This window comes from Nilaparvata lugens, chromosome 10 (assembly GCF_014356525.2).
Source record: "Nilaparvata lugens isolate BPH chromosome 10, ASM1435652v1, whole genome shotgun sequence".
NCBI classification, from domain to species: Eukaryota; Metazoa; Arthropoda; class Insecta; order Hemiptera; family Delphacidae; genus Nilaparvata; species Nilaparvata lugens.
Window position 1 is genome coordinate 26,027,836 of NC_052513.1, and position 18,233 is coordinate 26,046,068.

The window sequence follows — 18,233 nt, forward strand, 5'->3', positions numbered from 1 at the left end:
ATGGAAAAAGATGTTATAATCCACATTTTCACCAACAATTTGTGCTGACAATCCTATAACACAACTTTCTAACTTCCAGTATGAGTTTAGATATATCACACAACTTCACTGAACGTCGTTCACTGGTGAAACGTCGGTTCAATACGCGGAGATTCGTACAACCTCACACTATGAGAGCTGAAGGCTGAATGAGAAAAACTTTTGTTGTGTACAAAAATGGCCAGGCGACAGTGCGCGCGATACTAGCGTTCAGTGCGGTAAAACGACGAACTAACCACTCTCTATCAGTGTTTTCCCGCTACTGGATTCAAAAATGGAGTTGTGGGGGTTGAACCTTATTTAGACCGCTGCAAAGACTAGACTGGCTTCTTGGACTGCCAGACTAAAAACGAATTTATAATAATAAAACAACACATCACTGAAGGCGGCGGTAAAAACGCTGAGTGCGCCAGTCCAAAATAAAATTGAAATGTCTTTTTTAATAGCAACGATGCACATTTGCACCACCAGCACACGAACTCGACTTCCTACCAAATTGTCTGATTCTACAAAAACAGCCACTATTGTTTTCATTCTTTGAACTTGAAACAGTACTAAGAAGTCATTAATACAGTCTACGCAATAAGGAAAATTACATTGTTACAAAACTGTCATTGATAAAATAATAATTATGTACAACCTGTGTTTATACCTTCTACAGGATTCTACCTGCTGAATCAAATATCGACTACAAATTTCTATGAATTGAATATTTTCTAGGTAAGCAATAGGTTTCCAGGAAAGTTTTCGTTTTTGAATGAACATTGTAATTTGGAAGGCCCATAAATAGGATTTTCTTGCACAACCTTAATTTCATTGTAATCTGATTATATCCTTCTATTAATTTGATACAAAGTATTCCAACATAGTCTATGATAAGAACTGAATTGAATATTGTTTTCTTAACAATCAAAATGAATGATATTATCAGAACGAATATACTTCTTGTAGACATTAATCAATAAATAAGTACGCGAAATACAAAAGGACAGAAGAAGGTAAATATGAAACTAGGAGAAGAAGAGAAGGGAAAGGAAGAGGAAGACGAAGAGAAATGAGAAAGGAAAGAAGTTATAGAAATTATAAGGAAAGGAATAGAAATTATAACCATAAAGCTCCATTGAGTTGAAACTCAATCACTTGAGTTGAAACTTGAAATACAACTGAATTGAAACTTGAAATAAAACTTTTATGAATGTAGAACAAGTTTAAGTTCATGAAGCAATAAGTATAACAAGACAAAGCATGTCTTTCAAGACAAAGCATCACACTTTCTTTCAAATTAAAAGTACTATCATGGACTAAATAAACTTAAAACTGTTGAATCGGCTAAATCTGTAGTACAATTCATAAATTTATTGAGTAACTACAATCTACAAGTTGAAAAATCAATACTAAGTTATTCAAATTTTTAAAGGATTACGTTTATTTTTATGATACAGAGAATGAAATAGCCTCTAAACCTACACAACGTAGCATTCACTTCTCTGCAAGGACAATACACATTTCTGAATCGGTTGTCAGTGCTCTAGAGATTGAGTAAGGTCGTGGACGACCTTTACTCCTTTATCAGAGAGGAGTGGACTGGAAGGAAATCTGAGAGACTGTTTCGCCCAGTGACTCCTATTTTGGCTATAATACAAACCAATACACACTCACACGATACTAGCTGACCATGTGAGATGCTCTCTTTCCGGCATATAATGTGCATGTTAAGAGAGAGAGAGAGAGAGAGAGAGAGAGAGAGAGAGAGAGAGAGAGGAGAGAGAGAGAGAGAGAGTTGTGGAATGAAGCCACTGACAATACTGTAGTTGAAGACCTTCCGGAGATTACCTTATCTTGACCACAAGTCCTTTTAAGAAACAAGCGTACATTGGTTCACATGTGTGTAGGGGTGTTACATTACACGAATTTACTATATTTTTGATAGCTATCGGGTGTCAATTTTTACAAAAGAGTTGGTTAATTGTAGCTTCCTGCTCCCAACTTGGGTCATCTGTCAGTTTTTAACATCAGTTTGAAAATAATGTAAAATAAGTTTTTCAAAGGTATCAGCTTTCAATGTTTACAGAAGACTTGGCTAATATTGTAACTTCCTACTCCCAAGTTGGGTCTTATATTGGTTATTTACTATCAATACCATTTTAGATAACATGGTCTATTAAGAATATCATTATTTGCATTAAACATGGTATATGCCTATTAAGAATATAAGTGGGAGAACCCATATTTACTCGTATTTTGAAGGAGTTCTCCATAATAATTGGGATGTATTGGAGATTTGAGTAGTTCCTTTCACTGCACTCCCAAATATTTGAATCAAAGAACCAATTAGTATTCAATCGATTCATGTCAACACAATATGTACGAGATTCCACTTCACTAACGATTCATTGGAAGGATTATATAGTTTTAGCACCAGCAAAACTATGAATATTTATGTAAGAAAGATGAATTTTTCTTACAATCCGCTTCTATAACTGTTGTATGATGACGATTGTATGATAACCACTGCAATGTAATTATTCAAAAAATAACAGAATTGTTGTTCATTTCTCTCGGTGAACGTTTCTATTATTGATTAAAAACTGAAATAAGGACTTTTAGTTAGTGACTAAAGTGAAATAGAAAATTATGTAAAATCTAGCACTTACAAATCACGATTTTTAAACCCCAATGACTAAAAAACTAATAACCTCCCTAATTATATTGAGGTAACAGTTGTTTTCTTTTTCGATTTCCAATTTTCAAAAACTCAACATAACCATTTTTGTTAGCTTCTTGGGTGTTTGACAAATTACGATAATTATACAACCGAGAGATTTCACCCGGCAAAAAACTTTCACCTTTTTCAAGATTCGAGATGCGCCGATAATTCACTTGAATCACATTAAACCAACAGTAGATAGGCCTAGTTGTGTTGATTGTTGGATTATATAAATTGAATGATACAACAACATTAATCAAGTTATCAAAACCGCAGCTGACACAAAAATTGAAGAAAGTAACTACAGAAAGTATGAAAAATAGTTTTAGTATTCAGTGATCATTGCGGTAGTACCTAAATAACCAATTCACGTATTTTGGAAGCTGTAATAGGTGTTTGATGTGATGGTAATTGGAGGCAGTTTGTTTTATTGGCTTCGTGTAAGCATCATAAAGCCATAATTTAAGAAGATGAAAACAAAAGTTTCTTTTATTACGCAAAATAAGGACTTGAACGTACTCTCTACCTCTGAACCTCGGGTGATGCTCTACTTGGTGCTACATTACAAAATATCCCTACTTCAAAGCTCTACAAGAGCCCAAATCTTTTACTATTTAAGTGACATTCTGTACTTGAAACTGCATTACAAAATACAAAAATATTACTACTTCACAGCTCCAGAAGAACCTAATTTCTTCTACTATTCAAGTGAAACCATATTCCACCATACTTTCCTTCATTCATGCATTCATGAAAATCGGAATATATTACCTGAGGGCCCACATTTAATTGACTAATATACTGTAATTAACTTGCAGCCCTACGCGAACTGAATGCAAAGACCCTGAGCTTGGGTAAACTATTGAATGGGTAAATAGTACCTGAGGGTTGTCTGGGATAAGGGACTTCTTGTTGCTCCCTTTGTCAAGGGCTTAGGGCAAAGGGTGGTTCAGGGCTTAGCTGTCTTGTAGTGTAAAATGTGGTCCCCCGTTGAGCTATTCATTTCAAGGGTGGTGTTTTTTGTGAAGGGTCTCAGGAACCGGGTTGGTTGGGTTTGTTGTAAGCGCCTTGGAGTGGGATCATTAAATGAGCCCTTGCTTTATCCATGAATTATGGTGATACTGAACTAGGAACTGCTTGATGTTTGTACAATATCACAGGTGTCGTAGAGGTTTTTTTTTATTAATTCTTACATGTAAATAGATTCAAGATAAGCTACATGGAAAAGATACTCACCAAATCTCAAGATACGAACATTTTAAAAATATTTACCACATACAGTAAAAGTATTTTTCAAAACTATAAAACCCCAATTAGCACTTAATTTTTTTTGCTTTCAATTAGACTAAAACTATTTCAATTTATTCTTGTGGGATGAATAGAATTCTTCAATGAAGAAAATTCATAATGTACGGCACATAAAAAAGCATAATTTGGAAAAGCTTAGTCTATGGTAATTTTTACTAATTTCTCTCGTTCTTATAGATTTTTAATTATTATGAAATTGTCTGGTACCCAACGAGGCTTATAATTCAAGAATATACCTACACAGATTGAAGTGTTTCAGATGATTAAATCAGTCTCACTCTTAAAAATTAACCTCTTTATTAAGAATACACTTATACAAGAAATTATATCTTCAATCGTCCCTTGAGAGACGTTATATTAATGTTGTTAGAATGCTTTAGTATTTTAGAATTGCACATGCGTAGTTAGCACCTTATGACAGCAGCCAAAATTGAACTTGGCACTTGATAAATGGAACTTGGGACTTAATTGCGGCGTCAGACAAGCGATGGGAGAGGGGGGAGGGCGCGAGATGTCATTGGGAGCCAGCGAGCTTTAATTTAGGAGAGCGAGGCCTTCCTTCCTCTCGATAATTGATAACGAATGCCAAGGGCTGTCAACCCTAACTGGCTCCCAAACATATTCGGTTTCAAGGCTTCGCTCTCTCTGATTATTGGTTCAAAATTCATTCGAGAAGCAAATGTGGGGGTGTGAGGAATGTGAAGCTCTTGAATATTGGTGTATGTATACTCTACAAAGAGAACAGGGTTCAAAAACAGTACTCAAATATTTTCAATACAATGAATTATTCAAAATTGGGAGCTTTAATATTGATGAGAGCATCAAAATACAGTACTGGGAAAATTGAACAGCAAAAAGGAAAATGAACAGAGAAAACTATAACGATTTGCAAAAAATATACTGTAGATGTGCCCTGTGGCCAAGTTGTTACAATTGAGAATGATTGAGCTATGAACATAGGGAATATTGATGACAGAGGTTTTATAATCAACCCAGAGGTCCAAGCCGATATTGAAGAGGAGGTCGAAGAAAATGCCAAATTAAAAAAAACGCTCTGAAGATAAAATTGATTCAGAAGACCAGTAACAACAAAATGAAGTCATAAGAAGTTGGAGAGCCTGGATAAATTATTGTTATACAGGTCTACATTGCACGTAATTGAATTTGTACACTACGTCCCCTTGCAAACATAATTGATTATTACATGCGAGATTTCTAAAGAATTGCCAAGTTCAAGTGTAAGAACACAATATTGTTATCTTTTATCTTGATTATTCAAATTGAAATGTCCACTATAACACTAGAACAATAAATATCTCCAGGCTACCAACTATTTATAACTTAATTCTCGGTAGCTAAATAGACTAAGAAATGCCCAACTCGCTCCAGAGTTATAGCTATAGAATTCACTCGTGCGTTAATACATACTCGTGAATAATATAACAATTATTCTGAATGGTAATTCAATCTGAAAATAACAAGTGTTGCCAGGTAGACAAGTGTTCTAATGATTATGATTTTAATCCTTTATTATAATGTACGAGGGAGACAGGAGGTTGGGTAGAGTGAGATGGAGAGAATGTTAGCAAGGTCTACCACCTAAATTCCTTTCCCTTATTAGGATCAACAATCATACTAATTCACGATTTTCCCCTCCCCTCTTCTACACCACTAATCTAATCGAAGGTTAGAGTTTTAGCGCGCGAAAAAAATCAAACATAACCTCAACTCTTAGCAGTCACGTGTTGGCAAAGCGTGAAGCATGCATTTCAGGCTGCCAAATGTAGGCCTAACGTCGTGATCTGCAGAAACTTGTTTGAAATTACACTACCCAAACGAGAAGTTGTACTAAAAGTGAGCCTGCAGTCAAGTTATAGTGATCTTTGTTGTCGTAGACTCCAGATACAAGGTTAAGAGGGCTTTGCTTGTTTTATTTATAGTAATTATTTTCCTTGTTTATGTGCCATCTTTACGTAACATCAAAGTGAAAATCAAAGTCATGTATGAGATTTAACAATTTAACATTGCAGTAGATAGGAAATATTCGTTTTAAGAAACAAATTTTTCAACTTTGGTAGAAGCGTTTTGCTGGAAAAATATTATCTCCTCTATAAGAGGCGTATTTTCTAATAATCTGCGTTGGAGGATATAAACTTCAATTAAAGAGAATCATAATCAAGACAGAATGCTCTAGAAAACGTGTTGAAATTGTACAATTTATTAATTGTTTCTGGTGAAATCTTGACATTGAAAATTGAATTTGAGAAGCATTAGAATAAAAACATCAAATCATAAAATCCTTGGACAACTCATCTCCAAAACAGAAATTTAACTGATGATACTATTTGGAACGCGACAAGGCTGATCAGAGCATAGAATGACCAATAATACGAGAGCAGGCATATGATTGCCAAAAAACAAATGAAAAAATATTTAGTTGATAGAGCTTTTTATAGTGTACAAGAATTCCTTTCAAACCTAAACTAGATTGAACTACTTAGTGTTAGAATTATTATGTAATAACATGACTTGTCTTATACTCCATGACTGGAGGGAGTCTTTAGGACGTAATCTAAAAAAAAAAAAAAAAAAAAAAAAGAAAAAATTGGTTGATGGCGATATCCCCACAAAATAGAGAGAGTGGTTTGGATAAGAAATGGCAGCTCTTCGATTATTTCTCATGTTTTCTAATTCGCTAAAGAGATGATAATAGTCTAACAAAGAATGTATTGTACTGAAATCCAAATATTCAATTATCGAATCTTTGCAACTAAAACACGATATTGCACCAGCTGAAATTCTTCTAGTGAGTATGGTGACAACTTTATCATGTACGCCACAAATTTTTGTCTCACACTTATAGTAGATTGGAAAACATTAATTCATTCTTAATCGATTAGTTCTGTAATATTTCTGTACAATTCAAAAACTAGAGTGAGATAAGGAATACTGGGTGCCGAAATCAATTTTAAATCAGATCAATTTCTTGCTATTTCAAGTAGTTGATCCCGGTTGGTGCAATTTATCAATATTTACTATAATTATTATTTTTCATAATATAATACAGTAAATATATTTCTATAGTACACAAAAGTATGGAATTGAGTTTCTTTGGAGGATTTTTAAACTCATTGGATAGGAAATTATCTATAGAAAAAAACCTGAATAGATCTATTCTAGAAATGTGGATTTAATAGTTTGTAGACGAATGGGAAAAGCTTGTAGATTTCAGATAGACAGACATGTATACGAGCTACTATAATAGATGTGAGTTGTAGTTTGTCAGCAGCCTCCTACTAAGATTAATTTGGTATAGTGAGATCCACTTAAAAATGTCAGCATTGTATGAATACGAGGTGTTTGTAAATTATAAGGAATGCTGACTGTTCAAAGTGAATATCAGTATAGTTGAATAGTTTGTAGAACAGACCACCCGTATCTTCCGTCGATTTTCGAGTGGGTCTCCCTCAGATATTCCAATAATTACAGAGGGTCTCTCACAGCGTGTTACTCACACAATTGCGGTCATGCTGGGTTTAATGGTCCCCCCACTACTCTTCTATTTGAAGTGTTTTTTGAGTTGCGTACCAATTTGTATCCCACAAGAAGTTCCTAGGCCTTGTGATGAGGGTAAGAATACTGGTCGTGACTAATTGGTAAAAATAGGGCCTACCTTTCAGTTAATTTCAGTCAATTTCAATAGGATTCAAGTCAAAATTTATCGGCTCAGCTCAGGACGATACGGCTATAGTAAGTATCGTAGATAGGACTCACCTATTAGTTATTTTTTAAATAAATTCAATCAAATATATTGAAAACTCAAGACATTGAGGATATAGTAATTAATTTATAAATATAGGGATCGCTGAGTTGTAATTTCAGTATTTTTTTACAAAAAATCAAGTCAAAGTTATTGAGAACTATGGAAACTATAAATATAATCACAAACTAGTTGCCATTATTTGAAATTTCACATGAAAGAGGCTGTTGACTTAGTATCCTGAGTCCCGAGCGATCTGAAGCATGCTTCAGTATGCGAGTATATTTTCTATTCTATTCGCACGAACTTACAGTCTGCAAATCAACATAACTGCAAATCGAAGAAATGAAACTTATGTAAATTTATCATAAAAATTCAAAGTTATTGAGAACTCGAAGCTTGAACTTGCTAAATGAGGATAAGAGCTCTGGAATATAAGAACGGCTATAAAATAAGATACAGAAGGTTTCCAAATTAGTTTATTCTTTATAAAAAAACGATAGAATACACGGACATCCAAACAAATAAGACTATCCACACCTTGAACAAGCACCAATATTGTCGACAATTTGTTATGTACACATGAAGTGAGGAAAATTCTTGACCTTCACAATTTTGAAGGTCACTTGAAAAATACATTAAAAGTCAATATATTTGCAAATAGCATTTCATGCGCCGATACTTCGGCAAGATACAACGAGGTTCGTGGGAGGGAGGAAAAAATAGTGGAAGAGGTGAGAAATATAGAGATAGGAGAGAATGAAAGAGACGAAAGGAGGATGAGAACGAGAGATCAAGAGAGAAGGATAGACATGAGGGCAACTCAGAGACAGAGAGTGAGAGAAAGAGAGAATCGTCAAAATCATTCAAGCGAAAAAGGACTTCACTTCTCAGACAATGCTTATTGAAGACATAAATTTTGATCGGCCGTTAAATAATACAGCCCGATAAGCGTGTTTACAAGACAGTGGACCAGATAAAATGTATGGAAATAGAGAGATTAGCTTCCTCTATCACCTTTGAAGGTACGGCCTGTTGTTCAAACCACCAAGGTCAGCACGCAGATAATGCACAATTAAATTATGCCACCTCTATATTCACTTTCCTTTACGTGTGTGATGTGATGTCCTTATGCATACGCTAGGAATATTATCGAATTTACTTTTGGAAGGTTTATAGAACCAGCAATAATAGATGCTATTGAATAACGAACGCAGTTGAATAATGCATATCAGTTGGAAGATAAAAGAGGTTTGTTTACTCATCACGAAGTAACACAAGGTGATCTAGGAGCAATATTTAATCGTAATGCGCATGCGCAGTTAACGTTTTCGTTCTCTATTTTTTTATCTAAAAATTATCAAAATATTTCTAATAATACCAGAATTATTTGCTATTGTACAATATAAACCTAACCACCTAATCTACAATTTTAGCTTTGAAACATTAATAAATAATATTTCCCTCCTATATTAATAAATAGTATTTATAAATAATAAATAATATTTCCAGGTTATGTCGTCAGAATTGGCAAGGAAAGCAGCAGCATTATTTTCAACCAATTTTTATAATTCACATCATAATATTGATTTTACATGCTGATTTCATAGTATTTGATGATTACGTTGCTTTGGAATTTTTGTCATATTTGTTTGATATATTCTCATATAATTTATGTTTATTTTAGTGAGTACTTCTATTTGATTAGTTGATCACTGACCATTTATCAAATTGTTGACCTTGAAAAATTAAATTCTTTTATTTTTATTTCCTTTTGATTTCCTATTTTTTCTATTTCTTAAACACATACAACAGATTTGATAGTTTACCTTCCCATGAATCTTCCTTAGCACTTGCTAAGACAATATTCTCATTTAATTTGAAATTGAGAATTATTAAAATCGTGTCCAATATTTGAGTCACCAAGACAACTCCCTATTGTTTATCAAGACTCGCAATGATTACTGTCTGATCGTCTCTCTATGGTACGTTGACACTGAATACGCACACTCACACACGCGAGTGAACACGCGCGAGTGCGCTCAATGTGTGTGTAGTTCTGAATGAACCATACCATATTTGGTCATATACCAACCAACCAACACTCAGGCGGTACAAGGTACAACTACATCAACTAAACGCTGCTCCATACAAGAAAGGTAGACACCAATCTTTGTGAAAGTTATAGCAAACGTTTAGCGCAGTCTATCTAGAATCTATAGTAAATGAGACTGCTCTCTAATAAATTGTAGCTAATAGCTATTGGTTATTATTCAAATTTTGATGAAAATGATAAACGCTGTAAAGGATTTTTGTCTGATGATGTGCAAATAAGTAAATTCATTTGTGCATGGGTAATACAGATGAGATGAGATGATGGAAAAAATCTGAAATCTGAGTTTCAAACCCAAGACTTATTTAACATCAGTTAAATAAACACTTACAACTTTTGAAAGCATGTTTGCAATATTGTTGAAAGCATTAGGCTACAAATGAATATGAAAACTTTCATGTCCATTCATAAATACTCTATCAATTTAATCTGAAAATGGCGTAAGAGCATGAAATGAATAGGAATATGAATATTTCCCCTAAAAATAATTTATGAGGAGGCTGATAGTTCCTCATCTGAATGAGGCACCGCGATACAATAATTGTAATCGGGAGATTGCAAAAACTCCAATCAAGTTTGATCTAAAATTGATAGAGTAATTTTTGGAGAATGGAGATCAACCTTGGCTAATTTTGGAGCAGTTTACCAATAACACTTTGAAAACTAACTTCATGATCGTAGAAAATGTGATGAGTCATCGGAATTAATAGCTTATGAAAATTGAATTTGAGATAAGAAAAGCATAAAACTACAAAAAAGTAATAATTTCCAAAAACAAGATCAAATTTGGAAAAAGCCTGTAAAATATTGGAAAAGGGACAGTTTTGGGCAAGAGTCTGTTTTGCCTCCCCTTGATTATATGATAGTTGTACATGATGAAATTGGAAAATAAAAGACATAAAATAGAAATTCATACACTTGGCCTATGAAAAAATAAGAAATCTTGATGACATTTTAAATTGATGGTTCAATATTGAACTGATATAATGTATCACACAATACGTACACTTATTAGCTGTTATAATAGGCTGAAGACTTGAATAATAGGCTAAGCCCAAATAATAGCAATATACTGTTCTGTAGGGCCTTAGTTCATAATATACAGGAAGCTTCATAATGCATCATCCAATATCGTGCATGAACGGAATTCATCAATGAGAGTAGCCACTCAATCATGTCCATTGTAATTCAATAACAAAGCTTCGGACATAGGGAAGACCTCTGGGAACTGATAACATGTTAGCTGGCGTGTGCATATGTAAGCATAAGTAAATAGCCTGAAGGGTCAACAACCCTTTTTGCATATCCAAGTAGCGTGATAAGCATTTGAGCGAAGATATAAAACTGGGGTTTTACTATGCGGAAGCCAGTGATAAAATATATGAATATAAATTAAATTATTGGAGTAATTTTACAAACGCAAGTGATCATGAAAGTTGTTCTAAGTAAAGGTAAACGAATATAAATGTAAGAATTCAAAACACAGGAGAATTACATATATGATTAAATTTTACAGTAGAATAGAATGTAATAGTAGTGGTGGTATAAAAGTAATTTAGATAAGATATGATGATATTTTTATTCAATATTATATATTATTGAATATATATTATTCAATTATTGAATTTATAATTTTGAGAGAGCTACAAGCAGACTGAATTGAATCTTCTAAGCTACTGGGCATTTAAATCACTGTGTGATTGATTGTCAGGTCAGGAGCTTGGTTTATTAAAAACTATGTATTCTGGTATGTGGTAACAGCCGACACAATATGCAGACACAATCAGAGGGTATACTCTCTGGACATAATAGATCACCAAACACGGTTTATATCACGGTATATAGATGAAGACGGTAGGTGTCACGCGCATGTTTGTGCTAAATTTCCGGTGTAGCTGACGTCATTTTTTCCAATCATCTGTTTTTAATAAATAAGTTTCATAAATTATTGTCAATAGGTGTTAAAAACCTCGGTTGGTGGCGATGACGCAATCTAGCTGGCTGGCCACTGCGCACACATTTCATGACCCCTACCGTTTTCATCTAAATACCGTGGTTTATATGATCTAAAGATTTTTATTGCCTAGAGTTCGAGCACCTAAATGACCGAGTTTCGCGACTTCCAAGTTTCTACGAAACAGGCACTAGTCTCAGGGATTTGGAAAAACTTTGACCAACCAGCTTGTCTCATATAAATTCACAGTCAGAGAAGAGGACCAAGTATACAAGAACAAGATGGATTCATATTGGACTATCGACAGGAAATTATTTACAATTACGATTAGAAGGAATTATAGTAGACAAGGAGTATTTCACAAGAAATTATTAAATTCACAGCATTACTGTGCAACTCGGAAAGAGAAATGCTATTTGACTAGAAGAGTATTCGATAAGCATATGGACATTGTTCATTATTGACTCAGACATTACAATGATGTTGAAGTCCAGGACGGCGACAGCCCACATTGAATTCAACATCTTTCAGTTGAACAACTTCGAATTCACTCACTTGAGAAGGGGAGCACCAAACAAAGCACCAAAAACAGGGTCACATTGTAAACGTCGACAAAGAAGTAGAGGAGGCAAAGATCCGATAAAAAGAAGCAAAAGAGCAAGCAATTCATTGAAAATGGCACAGCACTCTTTGTTTTGCTGTCTGGCAGCTCACCTCATTCATACAGCGAATTTCTCTTTCAAATAACTGCGATTTTATTGTTTTGAGTAAGAGAAAGTCGTTCAAATTCTCTGGTGTGAGTACGTTTTACGATGTGGTTATTGCTGATAACGAAAAAGGACATAAGGAAATGAGGAGGGAGAGAAGGAGGTAAGAAGAGTATGTGTGCTATGAAAGTTGATGATATGATGGAAGTTGGTGTAATTTCATGGTACTGCACTATAAAAGCTGTTATTCCATATGGGTGGCTGATAAAATATCTCTAGAAAAACATGAATTACTTTGTTTGAAGAGATACAAAGACAAAGTTGTTACTTCTACATCTAGTGTGGTGAGTAAAGACAAACTTTTTGTCTTTCAAGTAGGATACATCATAACGAGAGAGTGAAAATAAGAGGAGAATAAGTCAATTTGCGACAGTCATTGGAAAGCATTTTCTATTCAAAAAGTTGATATGAAGTCCATTTGATAATGTATTATTCTGTTCTATTTTTCATCATCTATTACTATTTCTGACAATCAATTTGCGAGTTGTTATATTAGAAGCAATATCTCTAGAAAGACAAATATTTTTTGAAAAATATGCACAAAGATATTACTTGTAATTTTGTGTAAAGTGTACTATACTGACTAAATTTGGAATTATCTGTTAACCAGAATGAATGAGTAAATTGAATAAATATATTATTTCAGATAGGCCTATCTGAAATATTATCGATTATTTGGTTCGGAAAACGCATTGGAAATGGATCATTGTGCGAAGAGTAATCTATTGATTGGAATATATCAACATTTTGTCGTCTGGTTCAAAAAATAGATTGAAAATCATCACCCATAAATTACCAATACTGTACTACTACATTTAAATTACATTTACAAAATCACACCCAAGATTGATTTGAAACGAAGCAGTGAGCATTCAGAATACTGAGAGTAGAAAGATGCTAGATTCAAAACATTTTCAACAGCTTTTGTAATGAAGCACTCACAAAACCGTTCAATTGACAACATATTGCCAACAATACAGCTTTACAACTCTTCATGACTCACGCAGCATTACTATTCCCAGGCACGACTAGAACCCAGCAACTGAGTGAGAGAGAACTTGAAAACAGATAAAACGACATGTTTCACACGCTGCTTCAAGACAATTTGCATATTGTCATTGTACTTAGTAACATCTCTACCAGTTGACACGTGTACTTTATTACGATTGGCATTCAACAAAAAATCTGGGCCGATAAAAATATTAGACCACACAAAGCCGACGAATCATCCCCCCTCAGAACGGATGCACGGCTTTCTCCCCAAAGTCACACACCCTAATCGTTTGGATGTGCTTTTGCAAATTAGGGGGTGGCTTAATGAATAGCTTAGGGGAGATGGTGCCGAATGGTGAGGATGAGAGATATTGAGACTGAGAGGGAGAGATAGATTGAAAGAGGAAAAGAGAAAGATTGAGTTAGGAATGGAGAAAAATTTAGAGAGGGATAGAGAAAGATAGAGAGAGGAATAGGGAAAAATTTTTACAGGAATGGAAAAAAATTGAGAGAATGACAGAGAAAGATTAAGAAATCTTAAGGGGAGAGGATGGTGAATGGGAAGGATGAAAGATGAAGAAACTCGGAGGGAAAGGAAGATTGAGAGAGAAATAAAGAGATTAAGATAATAGGAGAGAGTGATGAGAAGGAGGAAGGGATAATATGAGACAGAGTGGGAGGAAGAATGTAGATGAGATGAGAGAGGAAGAGTGTAGGTGAGAGCGAGAGAAAAGACAGCAAAAAGGAGTAAAATGAAGAGAGACAGAGTGTTAAAGTGGTAAAATATGGAAGAGAGAAGAAAGGGTGCAAAGAGTAAAAAGGAAAGGAAAAATAGAGGGAAGAAGAGAGTAAGAAGGAGATATATTAAACTATTGAATGAATAAAAATTTCAATGAGAGAGAGAGAGAGAGAGATAAGAAATGACATTATGCAGAGGAAGTGAGAGGAGAACAGGAGGGAAAACATATGAGACAGAAAAGGAAAATGAGAGAAGAAAAGAAAGATAATTTGGATGTGAAGAAGAGAGAACCTAAGAGAATAGAAGAGTGAGAAGGGAAGAAAAAACATGAAGGGATTGATGATAGAAAAAAAAAACAGTAATGAGGGAAACACTGCCTATGAGGGATGGAGAGTGAATTAGATGAGAAGAGAGAGAGAGGAATAAATCCATAAAAAATGGGAAAGTATAAAAAAAGAGTGATACAAAAGAGACAATAAAGTGAGAGAGAAAAAATACAGAAATATAGGAAGTAGAGAGAGAAATGAATGATGAATCTCCAAAGGGGGATGAAATAGAGTAGTAGTGGATGTTTTGAATTTCAGATTAATTCCCATAAATTATATCAGATGAAACTGATCCTCCCTTGATGTGTTTTAAAGCGTAATTGTCCATTAGAATGATAATGGACGATCAAAAATTAACGCGCGAATAACAAAGTTCTAATGGCTGGAGAAGGAAGAGGTCACAATTGTGAATTATAGCTTTTTAGAACGTTCTCGGAAAATGATGCAAGATTTCCCTTCAAACTGTTTTTAAGAGCATCCCGAAGTACATTAATACTTTTTGTTTGGAAGTCAGCACACTTTCGCAAGCTAAGAAAATGGTAAAGTCTCTAGAAAGTTATTGTTGATCAATGTTTTGAGGAATGTCGGGAAGAGTAGTGTAAGATCAAGTTCACTGTGAGTGCTAATTTCAAAATCATTGAATTGAAAGCCAAGTTTCAAATACATGAAGTGGAAAAAGTTCAAAATTAAGAAGTTCATGACTTGATTAATTTAGAAGTAAGCTAAACAAAGATTGCAGTTTGGGATCTTTAGGATTATCATGGGATCTATTATTTTAGAAAACCTAATTGGAATATTCAATTTATACTTGACAAACAATACATGTGGGAGACTTACCACATTGCTTGAACTGAAACAGGCTTGAAGATGTGCTGACGGTTGCAGATGTTCACTTTGAAGCCACTGAAAAAAAAATGGAATAATAATAATATATTATTATATAGTAGCAGTAAATCAATCAGTACAGAATACAGAACTAGAAGCGACGACGATATTTTAAAATGTACTGAAACCATTTTTTTCTAAATATCTTTTTTCTCATTTTTTCTTTTTAATCAAAAAATATCTGAATTATTATAGAGTAACTTGTAAATTATGATTCATGATTCAATCCAATTTGACTTGACAGTCTGTTATGAACACAAATTGTAACAATGTTTCTCCCATTTTATTTATGACGTATTTCAATGCAATAACATTTTCAAAACGAATTAAGGTGAAGCCAAATTGAAAACAATCAATTGCACACTCCCATCATCAAAAGTGTAATAAAGTGAGCAATGAATATATGACGACGTTTGCACGAGTCTTTATCAGATAGCGAAGAAAGTTCAATATATTTCTAGTCATGAAATGAGCATTGATGACGTATTACATTGTCAGAGATAAAACTAAACGTCTTCAATTTCAAGCAGATGACTGTTAATAAAGTCAGACTGTAGAACGTGAATTGAGTTTGAAGAGTTTGGTGGGAATGAAATCATGAGTATTACTGAGAAAATAAAATTGACTAATACTAATACATATTATAGCCTAGGATGATGTTAACAAGTCCCCGGATTTCCCTATATAAATGTCCACAGTCAGGGCTATAAAATAGGAATACAAAAAACATTATGGAGATTATGCCAATCATGAAAAACTATAGCAATAATTATTATAATAGCTCTTGTGTGTAGATTTTTCGAATTATATTCTTCTGTGAATTCTTCAAGAAACAAAAAAAACAAAAATTGAATTAATTCAAATGGAACTCCTCAAATTTAATTATTGATCACGAATCAACAACCAGAACTAGTTCCTATATTTTTTTTGAATAAATAAGTGATAAAACCATGTAACATCTTTCGACTCGTTTCATTCATTCGATAAATTGAAAGTTTTTTCAATTGAATAACATAGTAACCTTTTTTTGTTTTGTTTTCAATATAATACATGTATTGCTAAACAGTGCAGCTTTCAAGTATCAAATTGGAATAGGGTTAAGAAAACAAAAGAGGGTACTATCAGTCTCCATCAAGTTACCCTTCAACAATCATGAGTCGAAAATGTCATCTTTATATTTTTACTATATATTTTTAGAAAAATTGGACCGCATCTTAACAACCCTAGCAAGATCAGCAGAACTGTAAATTTTATAGCAAATCAATAAAATACAATCTTCTTATCAAGATTTGCTGCAAGTTGCATTCGCTTGAGAGTTCTTTCTATTGCAATAGATGTCAGCAGAGATTGCAGCAACCTCACAGACAGACTCGTTTCGTGACGGCAACCTTAGGCTATCATTTAATGCGGTCAAATTCGATTTCCAACTACAATTGGGTTCGGTTGGCAACGAGAGAAGCAAATCAAGACATTTCACCGTACTATACCCAAGATATAGATAAGAAAACTGTAGCAATAACACGAATATTCTGTAGTTCAAGAACACTATAGGAATACAACTTTGTGTCGGGATATAGGATTATAACAGCATTATATCTACGGACACACAGAGATATAATCCGTATATAATTGGAGGCTGAAATTTTGTAACTACAAATCTCTCAACACAATATCGTCTGTTTCTTTGTATCCAGCCTCATGTGACCTAGTTATCAGTGGTTATTATTTCTTCCAGACAGAAAATAATCAAACTAAAATGAAGAACTTGTCTGATACAAAAATGGTGATTTTATGACTTAATCATAAGTGATGTAGATGAAATATGTGATTGGAAAGGAGTAGAAGAGAAAAAGAGAGAATAAAAATGTTAAAATCTTTATTCACCAAAAATTTAAGGAACCACCGTCAGGGCGGTAGTTTTCAATGGTAATCGAAATCTATGGCCGAAGAAGAGAGGAATGTGTCTTTGTATTTAATCTTCCTGAAGTCTCCTTGTATCCTTCTATTAAAATAAGAGCCTTTACTTTTGGGAATGACACAATAAATACGCCCTCAGGAACGACGTAAACCTCCCAAGATACAGCTCCTAAAGATAGGGCAGTAAACTCAAGCCCACTGAACTTAAAAACATTAAAGATTCTTCAATAAAACTGACCCTTCTTATTTACTGGCTCATTTTTAAACACGGAATTATGTCGTTAACGTAAAAGCCTAGCACATATGGAGACCCTGTAGTATGGAATAAGCCAAAAAATAAAATAAAATGTATATAAACATGAATGTTTGGAAAAATAAAAATGTTGAGGTGGGTTTTGCAACAGAAACGCATTTTTATGACATGTTATATAACAGCACCATCTTTGAAGCAGGAAGAGCTGCTCAAAATCATAAAATAATTTATGTGTTTCGAAAAAAGATCTGGTCAGAGGTTCTTCAACCAATATAGATCCTAAACATTATTATTGTTATTGGCGCGACAGTAAAATAAATTATAAACCAGTCAATAAACTTGCTCTTCTTTATTGGCTGGAATTCTAGAGGAGACAGTTCTGAAATATTCGATTGCCATTGACAAAATGAATGACTGTCGTGAATATTTTATTGACCAGGTATTGAATATTTCATTGACAAAAAGAGCTAAA

The 18,233-nt window shown here is 33.9% G+C and overlaps 1 protein-coding gene across 8 annotated transcripts in view; it reads right to left on the bottom strand.

Moving 5' to 3' along the window:
• LOC111061728 (protein phosphatase Slingshot) overlaps positions 1-18,233 on the bottom strand; it is a 221,968-nt gene that overhangs the window by 17,977 nt on the left and 185,758 nt on the right. For all 8 annotated transcript variants that reach the window (XM_039437058.1, XM_039437055.1, XM_039437056.1 and 5 more), the window contains one exon: positions 15,544-15,609. In XM_039437058.1, the coding sequence (XP_039292992.1) occupies positions 15,544-15,609 (66 nt within the window). The remainder of the gene's footprint in view (positions 1-15,543; positions 15,610-18,233) is intronic.